Source organism: Hetaerina americana, unplaced genomic scaffold (assembly GCF_022747635.1).
Source record: "Hetaerina americana unplaced genomic scaffold, ioHetAmer1.1.p SCAF_2, whole genome shotgun sequence".
NCBI classification, from domain to species: Eukaryota; Metazoa; Arthropoda; class Insecta; order Odonata; family Calopterygidae; genus Hetaerina; species Hetaerina americana.
The window spans coordinates 22466560-22488894 of record NW_027286763.1 but is presented as its reverse complement, the minus strand read 5'-3'; the positions used below and the strand labels follow the sequence as shown (position 1 = coordinate 22488894).

Here is a 22335-nt window from a genome sequence, read left to right as displayed (position 1 = left end):
TATATAAAAGGTGAATATCCTCAGGAGATTTGAGTAGAAACTTAATTGACACTATAGTGAATCTGTGCCTTCAAGTAGAGCGTGTAAACATTTTTGGAGGGGCCATATGAACACAGGTGATGCTGAACATTTTTCATACCCTGTTGAGGTCACTACTCAAGAAATCAACAATAAAATTCATGGCATGGCAGTAGATGATAGAAGAGTGAAGGTGCATAAAATTGCTGATGCTCTAGGTATCTCTAGTGTATGGGTACCTAATATTTTGCATTAACAATTAGACATAAGACAGCAATACACGTGCCAATTGCTCCCTGTTGACAAAAAAAATGAAGCCATGTAACTTGTTTTCAAGGCTGGTTTGCAGCTGTTTCAGTGAAAAATTATTGGATTTGAGGCATCATTTTGTCACGGTGGATGAATTGTGGATACATATTTATATGCGTAAAACCAGGTAACAGTCCAAGTAATGGGTTGCCTGTGAGGAGTCTGCCAGACTATCCTTCAGCTGGGAAAATTATTGTGACTGCTTTCTCTATTTTCAAAGGAATAATCTTCATTGACTATTAAAAAAAATAAACTTTTTGTAATCACATACTTTGCATCATTGTTAGTGTGTTTGAAAACTTAGTGGCTAGAAACAGGTCATGATGGCCTCACAATGAAGTCATATCCGACTACGATAATATACCATCTAACTCCTCTGCGGATATGGCCACATAATTGATGGAGGTATTAGGGAGGACTCATACATGAGGAAATTGCTGGCAGGGAGGATATTTTATAATTAAAAATTAAATTTCTCTTATTCAGATTTGGAACAAGCACATCATTAAGAAGGGATAAACCAACTTCAGCAAGGTTATACTAAATGTACAAGCCTAAAAGGAAAGTATGTTCAAAATTTTAAATGGTTCATTCCAAAATATTGAGTAGGTTTCCACTGTGTATGACCTTTTGGAATCATTCTAATATTTTAGGTATTTTAGTCTTCTAAGCAGTTTTCAATCCCCTCTTTCCTAATGTTTTCACTTCCCTGCAATGTCTCTCCTCCCTCAGTCTCTTCTCCTCCCTTTGTTGATCTCGTGCTCTTTGGTGGATGTTCCATTAGTGAAGAGGTTCAGTAAGGCACTTAACAGAAGATTGTGAGCAAACTTTGAAGAGTGTAATTCTGTTCATGACCAAGGATGGCATTACATACAGCAATGCTTAGCTAATCTACCAAATTTCAAAATATAGCTTGTCAAATATACATTAGTGTCATATTTTTTAGTTAGCCTTAAGTTTAATTTTCAATAAGTTAAAAGGGTTATTTGTGACAGTTTTTTAAAGTTGATTTTATTTTTATAGAGATCCTGTATGGGAAAGTTGACTACATTCAGGAACGCCACAGGCATCGTTATGAGGTTAATCCATCTTATGTGGAAAAACTAGAAGCAGCTGGGCTGAAATTCATTGGTAAGTCTCAAGTTATTGTCTTCATATTGTCTTCTTTGCCTGATATGCATGTTGGCAGAGGTGAAAAACCTCTCTAAAGCCTCTCTTTATAATTGAACTTACTTGCCAAGATCTGAACCATTTTCATCATAAGTGGCATCCTTGGCGAGGTGAGTGGCAACATCAAGCAGTGGCATCATGTGTGTGTCACCCTAACGTCCACCCTGTTGTCTCTCCCATGCAGGGCGTGATGAGAGTGGGGAGCGGATGGAGATGATGGAGTTGGAGGGGCACCCATATTATGTCGCCACCCAGTTTCACCCGGAGTACCTTTCCCGCCCCCTGACCCCCTCGCCGCCCTACCTGGGCCTCATCCTTGCATCGATTGGAAAACTTTCATCTTTCATATCTCGGGGCTGCAGACTCTCTCCTCGGCAATATCATTCTGATGGGGACTATTCAGGTGTGAATCGGAGTAAAATTATGAGTAGGTTTTATTCAATTATATACGTCATATGTTATATTGGTTTGGTGTGTGGGCTGGCCCTGTCTTAGTGTCTGCCTTTTAGTTGCATGCATCAGGGAGTGTTTGTGTCAATTTATTTTTTCAACTTTAAAAAAGGTTACTGTTTTGTGATCTTTAAAAATTTTCTGCCCTAAGTGTAATTGGTAACACAAAATGTGCCTTCAAGAAGCTTCAAGCTCTGGGTTATTGTGTTGGTAATTTTGATGTCAATGAGCTATGCTTTGGGCATTATTAATGATGCTAAAATTGTCCTTGATCACCACACTTCTCATATCAAGAGTATGGGCAAAATATGGACTCTGGAGATTTGACAAACATAACACCTTGGGTTATTTTCCCCCACCAATACTTTAAATTTGCAGGTTTCCTATTTAAATATTACAGATTTTCTCCAAAAATTAGGTCTGTAATTAGTTTCAAATTATCTTGAGTGAAATAATGATATTGTGCACTTTGTTCCTTGAATATTGACATCCAATTTATTTGATCTATATTAAGGGTTAGTTGATTCTGGTTTGTAATTCTATGTATCAATGGTTCACGAACCTTGCTGGTACAGGAAACTAGAGCTATGGAGGTCAGAATTTGTATTTTTATATGCACCACCATGTGCCCACAGTGCCGTGTGGAGGAGGCCACTGTGATTATGGCCAATTCAATTTGAAAGATTCTCCAATGCTCCTATTATTCCAATCGGTTCTGTAATCAATGGTCATCAATGGGAATATTTTGTTTATCTTTATAATCTTTAATTGATTGTAAAGATAAAAAATTTTTCTCATTTATGACCATTGATTATAAAGTAATTACAGAATTGATTGGAATAATTGGAGCATTGGGTTGATTACTGTGTTCATGTTTTTTTTTAATCATTAATAATTTTTTATCTTTATCTTTGTAAAGTATTTCCTTAAAATTTACTTATTTTTGAACTTCTGCTATGTATTGACGAATGAAGTCACCAGATGGTATGATTATGAACACTTTCAGAATACAGTAAACCCTCACTAATTTGTACTACATGGGGCCAGGAGTAGTCAGGATTGAGGGTAATCAAAACTGCCCTGGGATTTGACACATGGAACATTTTCCCTATTATTCTTGTGTGACCTTGGTCACCAGCGACTTCTAATTACTTGATAGATGCATTAGACACCTACCCCAAAAATGTTGAAAGAGCCCACTTAAATAATGAATAAACTTAGTATTTAAAGTGTTCATTGCTCTCAATTTACTTGTCCTTGCGATGTCTTTTATTAGAAATTGTTAGCTTTAATCACACTAAGGTTTAGAAAAATTTATTAAAATTGAAAAAATTTCAATAATAATTTTGTTCTTAATATCATGCTATCCAATACCTGGGCGAGGCTAGCCTAGCATATTGTCTCTCTGCATAGTTGTTAATTTCTCTTATGGCCCTCTCACCTTTTGACATACCTGGGTTTTTGCCATATCGCTCTTATATGGTAATTTGAAGCAAAATTTCTTAATGCTATCCATAATGATTATTTTTTTCATTTATGTAAGCATATAGATCATTGATTACTATGGAAAACATTCTGGTAACCTACTGTTAAGTGAATTTCCCTTTTGTGAATGACAAATAATTTTGTCCCTCATGGTCATCTTAACTAGTGATGCTTCCCATATTGACTGTGGTAGCTAGATGTGCATATCTCTAGCATTGACTAAGGAACAGCTAAGGCTCAGAAAGCTTCAAATAATAAGTGCACATCTTGAGCTAATTTTAAATTGATATAAACAGCAATAAGTAAATGAATAAATGAACCTAAATGAAATGATGAAAGATAATGATTTTCAACCAAATTAATAGGAACTTGCGACCTAAATACATACCTTTGCAGAGTACAGAAGTGCTACCTCTCACAACTCAGTAATAAGCCACCTAATATGCGAGGTCTGTTCAAAAAGTATCACGAATTTTGAATTTTTGCAAGTTACGTATATTTGTTTTTTGATTTTTTTGTGGCATTATGTTGGAACTTATGCTCCAAATGTTCCAACTTATGTTCCAAAAAGTTTGGCCATTTTGAATGCTCAGTTAATTGTTGTCAGCTGTTTTGCTTGGACGTGTTTTGGCTTGTCTTCGATTTTTGCCTGTTCCAAAAAATGGATCAAAGAATCTGTATCAAATATTATGTGAAAAACAAAATCAAGTGAGCGGACGCATTCCGAATGTTGACTGTGGCATATGGAGAAGCTACCTTAGACCGAAGAAACATTTATCAGTGGTACAAAATGTTATCAGAGGGCCGAGAAGATGTGAATGATGAAGAGCGTGCTGAATTCCCGAGCTCGTCAGCAACAGATGAAAACATTGATGAAATGGAGAAAATAGTATTGGCCAATCGTCAGAGAAGTTGCTGAGGACCTAAAGATATCGATTGGCTCATGCCATTCGATTTTTACCAATGATTTGGACATGACACAGGTCACCGTGAAATTCGTACCGAAATTGCTCAATTTCAACCAAAAGCAGCAACGCATTAACATTGCTAATGAGGTGTTGGATTCTGTCCGCGATGACCCAAATTTGTCCAGAGGGTCATAAGTGGTGACGAATCATGTGTTTATGGTTATGATGTGGAAACTAAGGCTCAATCATCCCAATGGAAGCTGCAGCAAGAGCCAAGACTGAAAAAACTGCACCAAGTTCGGTCGAATGTGAAAGTTTTGCTTACAGTTTTCTTTGATTACAGGGGCATGGTGCATCATGACTTCTTGCCACTGGGTAGAATGGTAAATAAGGAATGTTACCTGCAAGTTATGCACAATCTGCGCTAAACAATAGCCACAAATGCTTGGATTTGTGGAAAACAAAAATTGGCTTTTGCACCATGACAATGCCCCTGCTCACACATTGTTACTTGTGCGCGAATTTTTGGCCAAAAGCAACACACTAATGATGCTGAAGCCACCGTATTCCCCAGATCTGCCCCCCAGTGACTTTTTCTTATTCCCGAAACTGAAGAGGCCCATGAAAGGACGATGCTACGCTATGATTGACAAGATAAAGACTGCCCCGAAGGAGGAGCTGAACAAGATCACAAAACGTGATTTTTGAAGTGCTTCAAGGATTGGAAAAAATGTTGGCACAAGTTTATAATATCTAATGGGGATTACTTTGGAGGGGAAAAACTAGATATTCATAAAAAAATAAATAATTTTTGAAAAAACACATGTCGCGATACTTTTTGAACAGACCTCCTATAAGCAGCTGGACCCTGTGCACATTATGCAAGAGTATGAATTAGTGAGGGTTCACTTTCTTAGTTTCTAAATGAAATATTAATATTTAGGGGTTGAGTAGCACTAAGTTTCTTCTCAGAACTGGATGGCCATTAGGACTATGGCTCAAGAGTGACTCACTGATCCTTTAGTCTATTTGTCTCATATTTTATGGTTTAATTTTCCCTTGGCCTGCTGGATCCAGGCTTTCCATAATGAACACTTCCTAGAAGTGGCAGTTCATATTTTTTTGTCAGAGTATTTGACATCTCTCCTGGGAGTACTATTTGAGGATTTTATTCTCTTTGAAGAAGTTGAATGTGGATGTCATTGTATTAATGGAATTTTCATTGACTGAAAGTTGTGGATATTGGAAACTAGAGAATTCATTACTAATGTTTGCCATCCATTAATTTTACTGTTCTGTAGCCCCCTTTTACTTTATTTCATTTCAAAGCAGCATATTAATTGGTTTATTTTGTTCTACAGGCACTTCATAGAACCTTCAACTGAAGGTTATAAGAGGGCTGCTATTTATAATTTCAGCCAAATAATGAAAAGATGGTAATTTTATTGTTGAGAATGGCTTTATTTTTTTTTTAATTATTCTCCATGATAATCAAAAATTTTTCATGAGCTCGAACCAATTTTCATTACACTTTTTCCACTCCAAATGAGGTACCTCCAAAATATGGTTTTTGAATGCATCAACAGTTTCTTCAGTCATTGGAAAACGTTGGCTACGCAATTTTTTCTTGATAAATGGGAATAAAACGAAGCCATTTGGTGCTAAATCAGGTCATGAAGTTTATATTTTTTCAAAGATTTATTGACAATATTGGCACAAGGTATTAATAATCTTCAAAGTACTTTTCTAGACAATCTATGCAGTTTTTCAACTGACTCACCCATGCCCAATACCCCTTCTTCCAATGCCCCCGTGAAGGCCTCAACAGGAGCCTTGTTTAAAACTGTTAGTACAGCCACTTGACTTACCTCAATCTTTCGGGTTCAATTTCCACACATGCCTTCATTTCACTCGTAATCAACACTTGATCAGCCTTTTGCTCGTCCATCACCAGTTTTGGGACCTGCTTGGTGTGCACCTTTCGCATGTTAAATTTGTTTGTAATAATACGATGTGCAATGTTTTTGGAAATGTTCGGTGTTATCTAACAACTGAACACTCATTCGATTGTCAGAATCTAACAAATCATGCCTAAACACACATTTTCAACGGGTTGGCTTTTGATGGCCATCCAAATTGGGGGTCATTGTCCACCCCTTCTTTGCCCTCCTTAAACTTCTTTACCACTTTCTACAGGTAACTTGCACACACATTAGAGTAGACTACCAGTAGGCTTGCTGAAGCAATACAAGGGTTTCAGCAGCTTTTTTGTCAAGTTTTGTGGAGAATTTGGCCTCCCCACTTTGTTTGAAAGTATCTGGCATCCGATGCTGTGGTCACAAAACAAGGGTACACTAAGCCAGCGAGCCCGACTCCAGTGATGCGTGGAGCAGACTGATCTTGAATGCACTGTGTAGCTAAGGGTCCCCCACCCACCTAACCCAACCCATCCAAACAGGCTGTGACCAGTAGGGGCGCAGAAAAAACTGTATTTCACAACTTTTGGGACACACCCTGTATTTCTAGGCTTCATAGGTCATGAGTAGGCATTGGAGAAGTAATCTGGGTGCAGTTATGAACATATTTTAAATGACAGAAGTAGGATGGAGAGACTTATCCAGAATCTGTACATGTCTTAGACTGCACAGGTGCACACAGCAAATGGAGAGTCAGGATGCATAGTGCTTGACAGGGTAGTAAGACAGGACAAGGATATCCATTATCATGCATCTTGTTCAATATATATGACAGGGAAATGGTAAGTGAGGCCTGGGAAGTGCCAGAGGCTGGATTGAAAGTGGGTGAGGAATTGTCTAATCAGTTAGATTTTCAGCTGTGTTTATATGGCACCCTGCGAGACATTGCTGGTGTGTGGCAGGTGTTCCCATACCAGGGATGCAACATCAAAATTAGGTTTTGCTTGTATGTTAACTACCAATAAAAATGCAAAACATTTCAAATGTGTTAATATTTTGGTTGTTGCTAAATATAAATTTAATTATCCTGTCAGTAATGGAAAATCTAAACATTAGGGAAGTTCATTTAATGGCGTATCTGAAAATTCTTGAGAATTTAGGTCAATTTCTTGGAAAGTACCTCAGCTACCATTCCACATAATGCCAGAATATTAGTTTTTACTCTAGGGTTTTTAATTATGGGGTTCTATTTTGCTGTTTCACGGCGTCCCAATATTGTTAAAATACTAGTCCAAGGGAACCAATGGAAGGTGGCATTGGAATACATAGTGCCAAATTTTTCACTACCAACAAATAACCTGTTGGAATATTGAATTTGAAAAAATTAAATTTTGCTCTTGAAAAAATAATGTAGTTAAGTCTTTATAGATTAGTGGTAATTCTTATCGTATTAACTAGGAAGAGTGAAATCAATTCTTTGAACCCAGTATCTCTTTTGATCTGAATTTAATTTATTGACCAGATATGTGCATTGAACAGAAATCAAAATACTTTCTTGTATAATCTTTAAACTGATTTCATGTGTGTATTTTTGTATTTAATCTTCTTTATGATAATATTCGTGGGCCGCGGTAGTCCAGTGGGTAGAGCGTTGGACTGCTGACCGGAGGGTCCCGGGTTCGATTCCCGGGCAAGGCATTCTGGGCACCTGCAGCTCTACCCAAGCTAAAGTGATTTATCGGGTACCAGGACTTCCTGGGAAACCATAACCGGTACAGGGAAAGGAACTGGCCCCCCTACCCTGATGTGTGAATTTTCACACGCTGTATAGGGCTTAGTACTGGGTGATCTCTACCATCACCTACTAAACCGACCTTCGGGTTGATTACTGTGTTTATGTTTATGATAATATTAATTTTATGTTCATTAATTGTAATTTTTCCTCCATTGTCTTATATTTAGTTAATACCCAATTAACTCTATACAGTTAATTCAAGGGGATCGAGATGGTGCGGGGGCTAACGTACTGGCTTCCCACCCTGAGGGCGCGGGTTCAAATCCCGGCGGTGTTGAATATTTTTCAGAGGTATCTCGATCCCTACTTGAGGTGCTTTGTGGAGGGCACTTTGAGGGAGTACGCCGTCCGTCGGATGGGACGTTAAACTGCGGACCCCTTGGCGCCTTTCGTAAAGAGTAGGCTAATGCCGACGCCGGGTTTCTCTCCACCCTTCATCCTTTCCTGTCCATCCCCTATGGCGCAAATGACCTTAGCTGTCGGTCGCCTACCCTCAAAACTACTACTACTACTACAGTTAATTCAACTCTTAACTGTGAACCATTTTCATAGCATGCATGGTCGTATTATAATAATAATTATTAAGAGTAATCTACCCTTAAGGTAGGTTATATATGAATCCAATATTTAATCACTGATGTATTTCTATTCCTCACCTAACATATAATGAGATCATAATAAATCCTTAGAAAATCCAAGGTATGGCGCTCGTAGTTTCGGAAAAGGTATGCATTTAGTGAGCCTTATCTCTCACTAGACTGCTATTAAAATTTCAGCTATATTCATGTCGTGGTTTCACTTTCATAGTCAATTACTGTAAGAAACCTTTATTTATTTGTAAAAATAGAAAAGAATGAGTCTCAAGTGATGATTAAATACTTCTATTTATAAGGCTAAAAACTGAAAGTGATAAAAATCAAGTTGGATGAAGTTTATGGTACATCGACTCCTGTGTTTGCAAGTGTTAACAGTTGGATAAATGAGTTTAGATGTGGCCGTACTTCCACAAGTGATGAACATCAGTTCAGTAGAATTGCCTTCCTCCAAAATGATTGACCAAATCCATGATATGTTTTGACTGATCAGCAAACCAAAGTTTGTGAACAGGGCCACAGGCATGTCACAGGGTACAGTGTTTTCAATTTTGCACAAAATATTAGATGTTAAGGGAATCTTGGCAAGAAGGGTGCCATGCTTGCTCTCAGTGTAGAATAAGCTCAATCATTTGGTAGATTTGGAGGCTGGTATGGTGCATTTCCATCGTAATTGTGATGAGTTTCTGTGTCAGTAGATAAATGTGGATGAAACATGTATACACTACTCCACTCCAGAGATAAAGGAACAGTCAAAGCATCAGGTTTCTAAAGGCAATCTAGCTACAAAGAAGGAGACGATGGTGAAATTGGCCGAAAAAGGTGATGGCCACAGTGTTTTAGGATGCACGTGGAGTTATCTACATTGATTACTTCCATAAAGGACAGATGAATGGAACATATTGTGCATCGTTATTGCACCAGCTGAGCAAAGAAATCAAGAAAAAGTCCTCACTTGGCAAAGAAAAAATTCTCTTCAATCACGACAATCCAAGGGTGCACAATGGCACAGTTTTGATGGTGAAAATTATGGAGTTAAAGATTGAATTATTACAACATCCACCACATTCACCCGGTTTGGGCCCCAGTGACTTTCGGTGTAAAATGATTCACGTCGAGCAAGGAGGTAAACCTCAATACAAGATGACTATTTTGAGAAACTTAAGAAATTCTATTGTTTGGACTGTTTAAAAAAAGTTGTATGAATGCTGGAAAGTGTATCCAGCTGAGGAGATTATGTTGAAAAATGAAAAAAATATTCCCAATATAATCTTTTTCTATTTTTTCACACAGACTTATTGAACAACCCATGTACATATTCTTTCCTGCTTTTATGTTGCCTATCCAACATTCCCTCCTCTACCTCACTATTAATCAGTCCATTTCCACCAAATATACCATATCCACTTTACCGCCTCCTTTGAACATCACCCAACAATCCCCTCTCCTCTCCCACCATTCATTGCTGTTATTTGATTCTCTTTCTGTCCATTTCACCCTTTCCATCCTCCTTACCCAAATTTCAAACGCCTACCATCATGGCCAAGTTTCCAATTATGTAATACTACACTCCATATTCTTGCCAATAGCCTTATCTTTACATCTTTACCTATGATAACTTCCTGCTCTTTGTAAAAGCTTCTTAACCAAATGTAATTCCTCTTTTAATGAATACATTAATCTTAACAAGTTTGCTTTAATGTAATGGAATTTTACTATTCAATGCTATTACTTTTATAAATTTCAAGTGTAACGAATGGTGATAATTAAATATAAGTGACTATTTCCAGTAATATATTTTTACTTCCCCACATTGTTTTGGCAAACATTATCATAATTATCAAACACCTAAAAGTGACACCGTTTTGTTGAAACCTGGTTGTTTAATATAAAGGAGTTAGTGGAAATAATCACTTTTACCCAATATTCACACTTTCCTACTAGTGATGGCTTAATCTGTTGAACTTATATGTGGTGATTTTTCCAATTTCAGATGAGGATGATTTGGTGACTGCTGCCAAAGAAAAGCTGACTTGCTTGACCCAAGCTGTTGCAAATGGCAGCCTTTGATTATAATGTGATCTAGACTGAATTTCACCAATTAAGATATGTCCAAATGATTGTCAGTTAGAGTAAATTTCCATTTGAATACTGAATTTTTTTTCCTGTTAAAGATTTAGCAACTATATGTGTTCTTACAGTTTTATTGAAGAAGTTTGATACTCTTATTATCTCCAATGTACTTAATTATATTGAATTGTTTGTATGGCAAGGTGTTAATTATTGATTTTGTTCCTATTTTTTCCATTGAATATTGTAAAATGAATTCATTTCAACATACAGTAGAATTTTTATGTGGTTTTCAAGATGCATTGTTGATACTATTTTTCTTAAATTATATTTTAAAATAATGTGTAGGGAAACAAAGTATTACATATTTACTGTAAAATCTACCAGCACAAAATGTTAGAACTATAAAAAGTTGTCTAAAATAAACTTGAATTGTGAGCACACTCGTTAAAATGATATTGATGAATTTCTATCCTGGTGTTTTCTGTTACTGGCAAGCCTCTCCCCTTGGTTATTCCTGGCCAGATGTATTTGAGATGAAGGGACCCTGATATCTTCATTTTGTGAAGATGGAGATATTAGTGTCTCAAAGGATCAGGTCCTTCTGGAAGTCCAGTGAACTAATTACACGTTAGGAAATTGATACTCAGAAGGCAAAAAATCAATGACTAGACAAAAATCAATTAAATCGTATAAAAAAGACAAACACAGTAATCTCAACCTGAGAGTCAGTTTGATAGATGGTGAAGTTTACCCAGTACTAAGCCTGATGGCATGTGAAAATTTACTCGTCAGGGTAAGGGGGCCAGTTCCTTTCTCTGTGTCGTAAATGGTTTCCCGGGAAGATCTGGTACCCGAAAAATCACATAGTTCGGGTGGATCTGAGAGTGCCCAGAGAAGCTTGCCTGGGAATTGAACCCAAGCCATCAGGTCAGTAGCGCAACGCTCTACCCCTGGACTACTAGGGCCCACCTTAAACCATATATCAAAAAATCTATTAGCATCCTAGGGCTCAATGCCCAGTGCCATAAAAACAACTTGTGCCAAATCAACCAATTGCTAAATATTAGGAAGTGTAATATTCTGCCTAACAGAGCTCTGGCTTCTTGATATAGATTTACAGTATACCTCATTCAAGTCTTAAATCTTAGCTATGCATACGGTCACAAATCACCCAAAAATGGTGGCAGGCATGCAGGTGGGAAAGATTTTTAATGTGTTGCTGTTTTATTACTTAATTGCTGTCTCCATTTATCCCTCAGCTAAAATAGACTTCAGTGTTTTCTGTTATCATCTTAGACAGGTTGACCTGTCTTCAAAAATGCTAACATTGCTATAGGGACTGATTTTAATATCTTCGTGATCTCTGGTCCAAGGAATAGTTACCAACTTTATATTTTACTCAGGTCCTCTAATTTGTATGGTAACAACCAGAAACTCCACATGCTTAGGCTATGTTATCACTGGCTAAAATACCCGGGAATATTCTGTAAATGTGAATATTGTAAGTGTAAATATTCTGGAAGCAGGTCACTCCATCTGAAATAATGGAAGTAGTTTCTAAATTAAAGGTATCAAAAAGTAGACATTTTGATGGTCAGATGAATAATATTATTCATTCTTCATCGAATTATTTTCCCCTTGTTTATGGACATCATTTTATGTTCCATGTCTGGACACTTGACTGATATCTTTAAATATCGTAAGGTAATACCAGTCTTTAAGCAGGGTAATAAAAATAATCCAAAAAATTAATGACCCATTGCCACCATTCCTGTGATTGAGGCTATAGGCAATGCCCAAATACTTCAAATGCGGCTTTAGACTGAAACACCCGACAGAGCAGGCTGTTAAACATTTTTAAACAGATACCAGGGGATATTGAAAATATCCAGTACATATATATCTCATTGTTTGATCTCTCCTCAGCATTTGACTGTATAGGCCACCCTATCCTCATTCAAACACTGCACTAAAACGGCATATTTACATTATAGGGCTCTGAACTAAAATTAATATTTAAGCATCTGTAAAAAAATAGTCAAAGGACATGGTTTTATGTCTAAATTAATGCAAGTGTGCCCATGGGGTCCATAGTTCGTCCTCCTGTTATTTCCGCTGATGATGAATGACTTACCAAGTAACATACCTGTTGTTGCATCCTATATGCTGATGACACTACTTTCATCATTAAATGTTAACATCCTGAACAGACTCGTGAAATAACTGAGAGATGTGCACTAACAATCTAGAGATTCTCATTCTCAGCCAATGAACTAGTATAAAATTTTACAAACAAAATAATTGTAGAATAAAATATCTTAATTTTAATCTCAGAAGTGCTGGTAAATTTGAAAACTCTTATCATGCTGCTAGGGTTTTATATTGACCGCAAAATTTCCTGGAAGTCATGTCACAGCTATCTCCAAAAAAATTTCCAAGGATTTTTTCTAATCAGGAGTCTTAAAATTTGTGTCCTGAGGAACAGAATTTTTTCAACATTTCGCCTTTTTCTTAAGTTCTGACCTAAGGATGAAAGGCAGCACAGGGCACATGAAATCTCTTCATGCTATAAAAAAGATGAGATGCATTTTAACTAGCTCTGGCCGCCATGACCACTGTCGCCCATTAATAATTATATTGGCCATTATGTAGGTATACAATGGACCTCGTCGAACAGCACAAAGCACATCAAAAATCATGTCCATCTTTCCACGAAGAAAATACATTAACTGAGTAGATAGTTAGAGGCTAGCCATTATTACAGGGTTTCTTTAAATTAGCAGATTTAGCTTTTTCTAGCAATCTGCGGCAATTGATTAAATTATTTAATACCAAAGTTATTGAATTAATGCTGTGAATAGATCAATATGCAGATACACATGGAGAGGTGATTTTTTATTCTGGTGTTATGATCTTATACTTAAAGTTTCGTGGGGAATATACGTAAATTATCTTTCATATCAATCAATACTTATTAAATATACAATCTACATACAGGGAGAATATTCATTCTTATAAATAATGGTCTGCAGTGTTCCGTTTCAGAAGATCGAGTTAAGTATCCTGATGGCTTTTTCAGTAAAATAAAGACGTTACATCTCGAGCATAGTCCATGATTTACAGGCCATTATTAAAATTAGGTAAGGATAAAAACACCAAGTCTTCTTAGGAGATATTAAGCCTTTGATAATCTCCTCTGGATTACATAGACATGTGAACTCCAGCTCAGCTTGAGAGACGAGATGGAAATCCCAATCATTTGTGCAAAATGACTTTTTGTAACTGAAATATTTCCCAGTGATAAATTAATGTAAAAGGTAATTTAAATAAGTTCGTATTAAGAGGCAATACACACAGCCATAGTCTATGGTCAAGAAATAAGTTAGACATTGCCCAATGTTGATTCTCCACCACATTCAACCAGTCGGACAACCCTATCATTTGATAATAAACTAAGTCATACGGAAGGACGCACTAGCTATAGTAAAAACATCTAATGTAATTTAGGGTTGCTTCATTTTGAACCTACTGTGTACTTTTTGCAAATATTTAGATGTGGAATGCTCATAAGTTTTAAGCATGGAGCACTAAGTTATGAGAAAACGACGGAAATAAGCTCTTCATTGTAGCTATAAACTTGAGAACCAAAAAATACTGGTTATAGTTACTTGGTCTTCAAATATCAGTCTGCAGGGGGAATATTAAAGGAAATTCATAACAGACCCTGGTAAATTTGGCATTGGAAAATACAGAAATTAACACCACATCGCCCAAATACATGCGGACACCTTTCAATACCGTGCCTCGGACAGATACCTGAGATGACACATTCGGAGACATAAATGGTGACGCATTCTTGAAATTTATAAATGACAACATAGGAACTAACGGTATTAAAATTTTAACATATAGACTTATATGTTTTCCTTCCACAATTCTTTGAAAGGCCCTGTGGCGCAACGGATAACGCGTCTGACTACGGATCAGAAGATTCCAGGTTCGAATCCTGGCAGGGTCGACTTTTTTACCATTCTTTTGAAGTTCTTTTATGCGTTTAACAATTTTTGGTATTTTCTGGCTTCATGCAAACCTCCATCATTTGCTAAACTTCCGTTTAAAGTTTTGCCAGAAGTCTAATTCAATATATACTAGCCCGTTGACACGGCATAAACGGTTGGCTTATACGGCACGTACTGTTGTACATTATGCTACAATGTAATCATCAACTTAAAACACCAGGCTGAGTAAAACCTGTATTTATCGCTAATTTCCTTACAAGTTCTAAACTATTTTCTTTCCTTCAGCAAATTTACGTTTAACTTTTCTTTAACTGAACTGTTGTTTATCGACTGGCCAGCTGTTATTTCATAATCGTTAAAGTGAATGTATGCGCTATAAATTATTAAAAGATATATAAAAAGTAAAATAATGCTTCAAGCTGTGTGCTTTCCCAAAATATTCAATTTGTCTCTCCGTGCCGATTGCGAGCCTTCCAGTGTTCGTTCATTGATCGGATGTCCACTCACCTTTTAGAGAAAAGTGTAAACGGAGTACAGCGTGGACTGCGAAGCTCATCTGTCCTGTGTTGATGAAGAAGGTTGTGTGAGCAATGGCTGGTTCATTGGATTCCTACCGCGATTTTCGATAGGAAAGAAGAATAGGTAAGTGTTGTCACTGCCTACCAATCTTATATACTGATAGTTTTATTGTGACTACCTTTGATTACCCCATTTTCTGCCCGGAATACTCCGAGTGACTCGAAAACCTATGCCGTGCATACTTTGTCTTATTCGTCTGTTGAAATCATAATGGCCGAAACTTGACCTATATTTTCATTATTAATTGAGTGATAAGAAGTTGACGAGAAGAAAAAAATGTTTATTCCTTTGCCACACTTGTAACCGGCTTTACTGTCCGTGTAAGGGTGGTGATGTTGCACTCTTATGTTATGGAATTTGCCTTGTTTTATGAGGCCCATACCCTAGTATCATTTGCATACATGTGAAGAATTAAGCCATCTCCAGGGTCTTTTTGTGTTATAATGAATTAACGTACGTGTAGATGGATAATAAGTGTCGATTATATCCTCCAAAGTGGTTAGCTAAGGTTTATGCGGATGTGTAACTGATTATTATAGCGATGACTTTGTAGACGCCTTTGCAATTACCACTAGTTAAGAAATCTGTTTTTTATTTATTTTCGGTCTCTTCTTATATAACATGTAAAGCCTGCCACTATACGTATATTGCGATCGGATTTGGTGATTTTTGTCTCGTGCTTATTGTGTAGTGGCATCATGTGGTTCGTAGGTATCGAGGTCAACAAAAGAAGTGGTTTACTTTCAGATTAAGATTTAACCATCCGTTGAGGCAGATTCACAGTGGCTATTAAAATACTTGTAATTAATAAATACCATATATATGAGATTTACTTCACCGATCCTCAGGTTGAGTCTTAAAAAGAAGTCAGCTTGTGTCTGGCAAGGGTACTAATTAAATTAGAATATTCCTATATCATATAAAAATGATCGGTTGCATCCTTTCTTTGGTGTGCCTGTGATTAGTAATCTCCTCCAAGAGTGGACCAAATTAGTGATATCGTTAGTTTTTCTTACTTCCAGTTCCTTCACTTTCATTAGCCATATTTCCTTCCTACCTTGAGCCTACCGATAATGTCATGAAATGGAAATAGAATGAATAAAAGACGAAAGTTTTTGTAAGGCCTAACTCGCGGAAAATCACCCGGAAGTGCTGTTACTACCGTTGTCAAAGACAATGCACTGTATTTTGGAATTGTTGCATTCCCATGGCGGTTTATGTTAAGCTTGTCCGAGTTTCAGTATAGCTGTTGCTGCGTTTCATTCATAAAGACATCGATCGACCAGTGGAGAGAGTGTGTGCGGGGCTGTCCGTGGTCTACTGCCACGTAATTTAAAAAAATCCTATCTTTTTTCCTCCGACGTTTCCATTCCCGAAACTCGGCCACGATCTGGTGGTTTTTAGCATCCTGCACTGCCACGGTGAATACCTAGTAATAATTCTCCCTTGAATCGTGGAGTAGGTATCCATCTTGACACCATCCTTATTTTATGTACACACACACACGAACACCGCTGGTGGAGGGTGGTGGATAGGAGAAAGAGGAGGCGGAGGAGTGTGGGGAAAGGAAGAGAGTGGGAGGAGGAAGGAGAGAACGAGAGGAGAGGCTGGAGTGGATTGTACGGTCGCTATGGAGACGAGCGTCACGGTTGCTATGGCAACCAATTCTCCCTCCCTCTTGAGTTCCCCCTCCCCTACGTCCTATCTCCTGGCATGGTGCTCTCCCTCTTCCCGTACGCGGTACCTCGACTTGGGTCGCTCGCCACCCGTCGCCGGCTCGCTGTATACTTGACAGATAATGAGACGACAAACCCCTTCCCCCCTTTTCCTACCACGTCGTCCTTCCACTTTCTGATTGACGTATTATCGTCGGAGAAAAGATATTTTTTGAGCGTTGGTTACGTAGACTCGTGCAAGTGTATGCCGAAGTCTGCCACCAGCCAACCTATTATCTGACGATTCGTGGGAAAAGGTTTTCTTTCGAATTTAAGGGCGCTTCCAAGTGGTCGCTATGGTTTTCGTGGATACCAAGCCTAATTGAGGAAAGACTAACTAATCTAGTATGAAAGACTACCACCAAGTTAAGCCTGAGACAGCCTTTTCGTAAGCCTGAGACAGCCTTTTCGTGAATAGGTTGGATTGACAACCACGTAAATGTTCTCCTGGCTCTGTTACTAGTCAGTCGTCGTTTTTATTTTTTCACCTTAATCTTTCGGCTGAGAAGAAAATTGCTGCCACCAGATGTACTTCGATTTTGTCTTTGGGAAGTTCTTCCCGCAGAGCGTGTTGGCAGTGTTGTGCATGTGGTCATCGTTCCCTCACGCGATTTGTACGCGTGGTCTTCCGGAGATGCGTTCGGCCTTCTCGCAGCGTCGATAATGCGCAATGGGTGAAAAAGAAACTCTGGCATGCGTGATATAATGAATAATTGGTAATAGTTATAATAGTGGAGTATCGCTCAGTACGATCCTTTAACCGCTTAGTTCAAAATTTGGTTGATTGAATGTTCCAAGTCACCCTCGCCGACCTAGGTAGTGCGAACACGTTTCAATAGTGTCCTGCTATCAAATGATTTCATGGCTATATTTATCTGCCCGAAAGGAAAGTAAGAATTATTGCTATTTACGTGAAAAATGTGTCAGTTAATCGCTTCTGAAACGATGGAAAAACCTTTCCCAAAATCTTAACATTGCTTTTGTGTGTACGGTGTTCTCTTATTGGACCTCATTAATTGATGTCCGGATGTACTTCAGGATGGGAATTTGTGGACGAAAGAGCAGTGTTATCCCTTTCTAGTTAGGCCTAATTTAGTATATGGTGCTAGTACATGGGATCCTCAAGTTAAATCGATTAACTAATTAGATTTTGTGCTGGAGCCAGATGTGTTAAATGCGGTAGTGATAGTAGCATATCGATATTATTAATGGAAATAGGCTGGAAATCGCTTGCAGAACTAAGGTTAACCAACCAATCAAATAATATCTCATGCATAAATTGGAGATGTGTCTTCTCAGCAATGATGTTAAAAGTTATTATTATAAGTCCCATCATTCTAGAGTAGGAGAAATTATGAAAATAGAATTAACAGGACCTATTACACCAACCAGATTTAGGATGTCATATTTCTTGCCAAAGGAAAGGGATCAGAGTAAATGCAAACAACCATGCTAAACGGAAAGTATAATTTTTTTAAATTCTAGGTTGCCTGAATGTTATTGTTTTATTTAACCCTTGTTGTTTTGTCCCTCTCGTCACTAGCAGCTTCTCTTGTAGAGAAATATTTCATCTAGATACCATGATATGTGTAGCTGCAGCAAACAATACCTCCATTAGTTTATATATTTTGCATTTTATTGTTAACTAACATTAAAAATAACATTGATGGTGGATGGCTGGTCTAGAAAACCCCCTGCCAACTACTCCAATGGTGGCTTGAAAAGGACAATTTAAGTTTAGCATCTTCAAATGGGTCAAACACTTGAGTTTTACATTTACATCAAACCTTTCACAGGCCATGCACATGAGAAGAATATGTAAACAGTCTTTAAAGAAGCTAGTTTTCATTAGCTGTGTCATGGACAGATGACACAGCTAATGAAAAGGTAGGAGAGGTGTTACTTCGTTTTAGTTTGATCACATTTTGAACATCCATAAAGAATCTGGGATTCATGGGAGAGAAGGCCAGTTGTGGAATTGGAAGGAGTTCAGAGGAAAACTGATGCATGTTTCAAAAATTGCTTCAAAAAGAAAGTAAGTATGACGGGTATATTGGAGGAATAAGATTGGGAGCAACTTGATTCTCAAAGAAAGTAATGAAGACAGTTTAGAAGGTGCAGAGCACCTGAGTTTTCACGTGGCAAAGGGGGAATAATTATGGCTCCAAATAACCTTAGTAGAATTGATAGCGTAGGTAAAATAAGAGAGATAGACAGGTCACAAATTCAAGTATTTGTTCTTTCTTCCCTCTCGTGATATGTGATCATAATTCCTGTTCAACCCATTCCTGTACAGTCTTCCTACCACGACATGCCTTTTCATGACTTTTTCTAGAATCCCTCCCCAATTCCAATACCAACATGGACAAATGAACCATGACTCTGGGCCCTCCGGTCTTACCAGCCCCCAGGGATAAACAAAGTACACCAAGTCCTCCCTTCCACCCCTGCACTACTCTCTCCTGCTCCCCTCAGCACAAATACTGCCTACACTCTCCAGTTTTCTTCTGTCAACAAAGGTGGAGAGTTACTGTTGAAACATTCCAATAGCCATGAGAGTGTTCTTCTGTTTGTTCCTACTTCCCTTCATTCCATTCATCATGCCTATCCAATTCCTAAACCTTCCTTGTTTGCTTATCATTCTTCATATCAGTCTTCAACATATCATTGCCAATTAAAAGTGCCCTGCATTTATCTCTCCTTCATCCTCCGGATTTCTCCCTACAATCTCCTCTCTTCCCCTCCAAGCTCAGCATTACCCCTTTTCTTTTTTTATTTCTGTCCGCTTCACCTTTTCCATTCTTCTCGACTGACACATTTCAAATAGCTTCACCGTGCATCTATAATGTTGCTAAAATGACCATGTATCTACACCATACAAAACCACACTCCATATCAAAGTTTCAACCGGCCTATTCTGAACATTCTTATGCAACGTCCTTGTCATCAGTTTTCTCCTTAAAGCTTCTTTACCTTACGCAGTTCTTCTTCTTATGTCTCAACTAATGTGGCAATTTTTGTCTAGAGTGCATCTGAGATAGTAAGCATTTCCAGCTGCTATAATTTATCAACTTTGATTTCAGTGTTTAACTTCCTCCACTCAAAGAACTCATAACCTTTGTTTTCTTTACTTGGGTTTCATCGCATTGGTGTGACAAATGTGGTCTAATGTCTTCATTCAACAATGATAGGTAAAAAAAAGACCCTTGGATGACTGGTAAAATAATACTTGATCATCCACAAATTAACTGATTTTATGAAATCTCCGCTGACTTTCGTTCCTATCTAACTGTCTGTCCTATCCATCTGTTTAAAAGCACAGATGATAATGGAAAATCATGTCTAACCTCTCTTTCAGAGAGGGGTTAAACATGATATTCTGCCCATATTTCTACCCATGTACCCCTCACACCTGAGTTGTCTGAGGCATGTGCAGGTTGTGGATAAGTTTCCTATTGCTCCAATATAATCCTAGTTTCTGCAATACAGTCATTAATTTTATGAATTTAATTCATTAATTCAATGAATTTACTCCATCAAACCCTTTTTTGAAATGTATCAACAGACAAATACGTCCTGATTATGTTCTATGTTCCTCTTATGACTGCTATGGCATCACAAGTGCCTCACATCTTCCTGATCCCTGATCATCCCCTAAGTAATCACTTGCCCTGCATCCTCTTATTGATGATCCCGTGAACCACTTCAGCTGCGTGCCGAATCAAATTTATTGTTCTGTAGTCCTCACTTGAGATAGCCTTTTTCTTTTTTAGAATAGGAACTAAAATTGATCTGACAAAGTCTATTGACCAAAATCCTATCATTATAAATGGTATGAATTAGTCCATAAAAACACTTCCTGCCACCCTTTCCTAAGCCTTTCAATAGTTCCGCGGGAGTGTTGTCTACTCCCACAGCCTTTTGTTGGCTTTCAATTCCCTTAATGCCCTTTATATCTTGCAATCTTCCATGGTTTAAACAATATTTTTCCTGGCTTATCTCTGATTGTTTACAAGGGTTTTACTTGTACTTATAATGTTCTGTCAGCCGCTAGCTGGTATGTTAACAACAATTCCAGCTACCTAATCATTTAATATTAATACCATCCCTCTTTAGCTCTCTTCAAATCTGATGTATATTACTCAATATCTATCACTGCTGTAATCCCTGCCATCCTTCCATGTCACCTTGTGCATAAAAATGTTTTATTTTGGGGGGATCGAGATGGTGCGGTGGCAATCGTACTGGCTTCATACCCAGAGGGTCCGGGTTCAAATCCTGGTGGTGTTGAATATTTTTCAGAGGTATCTCAATCCCTACTTGAGGTGCTTTGCGGAGGGCACTTGTGAGTGAGCACACAGTCCATCAGATGGGACCATAAGCTGTGGACCTTGTAGCACCTTATGTTAAGAGTAGGCTAATGCTGACGCCGTGTTTCTCTCCACACTTCATCCTTTCCTGTCCATCCCCAATGGCACAAATGACCTCAGCTTTTGGTCGCCTCCCCTAAATACTTCTACTACTGTTTTATTTTCATCCCTCCATCTCCTGATTTATATTTTCTAATTTTCCTGTCATCGACACTGTGCTAACATTCCCTTTCCAATTAATTCTCTCTTTTTCTGTGCCCTCTTTGCTGCTGATAGTGCATTTGCTTTGCAAGGATTTCAGATGATATTGTTTGTGGAATTCATTTTCTATATAGTGCTATCATGCAATTTTAGGTCTTAGTAATTGGGACTGGTTTCCCATTTCCTTCTGCAATAATGTTTTAACATGACACCATCACTGATGGTCTCACTGGGACCAGATGCCTTTGTAGTTGCCTTACTGAGGAACAGACATTGTTTGGATTAGCTTTAGTCTGGCTCCTACACTTTGACCAATGGGAGACTACCAAAAACAAATATTTTGTTCATCCCAGCCGCACAGCTGAAGGGGTTATCCGAATGCACAAACCCTTCCATCACATCAAGATTGTAGTACATTAGGGGTGATGTGGTAGTCAAGAAGTGGAGTATTGGACTTCCAACCAGAGGGCCTGTATTCAATTCACAGGCACCCTCTTCTTCGCCTTCTTCTTCTGTTCAATTTTCTGGGCACCAGAACTTCCTGGGGAACCATAGCCTGCGTGGGGATAGGAACTGTTGCCCTTACCCTGATGTGTGAATTTTACATGCTCTTGCGAATAACATTATGTGAACTCAACCTACATCTTTCAAACTGACCTTCAGGTTGTATTGTGTTAAATGGTTTTACATGCTGTATTTAACATGTAAAAGGACACTGTTCTTGCACTGTATAT

At 38.1% G+C, this 22335-nt stretch overlaps 1 protein-coding gene and 1 non-coding gene across 4 annotated transcripts in view; both read left to right on the top strand.

Moving 5' to 3' along the window:
- Ctps (CTP synthase) overlaps positions 1–11170 on the top strand; it is a 48860-nt gene extending 37690 nt beyond the window's left edge. For 2 of the 3 annotated variants that reach the window (XM_071585256.1, XM_071585255.1), the window contains 3 exons: positions 1351–1458; positions 1682–1924; positions 10638–11170. In XM_071585256.1, coding sequence (XP_071441357.1) covers positions 1351–1458; positions 1682–1924; positions 10638–10714 — 428 coding nt within the window. In that variant the 3' untranslated portion in view covers positions 10715–11170. The remainder of the gene's footprint in view (positions 1–1350; positions 1459–1681; positions 1925–10637) is intronic. The other variant, XM_071585257.1, reaches the window with a different exon arrangement.
- A 3492-nt stretch (positions 11171–14662) lies between these two features.
- TRNAR-ACG (transfer RNA arginine (anticodon ACG)) lies at positions 14663–14735 on the top strand. Its single transcript has one exon. It is a non-coding gene; the product is annotated as a tRNA-Arg (tRNA).
- Positions 14736–22335: the final 7600 nt, after the last annotated feature.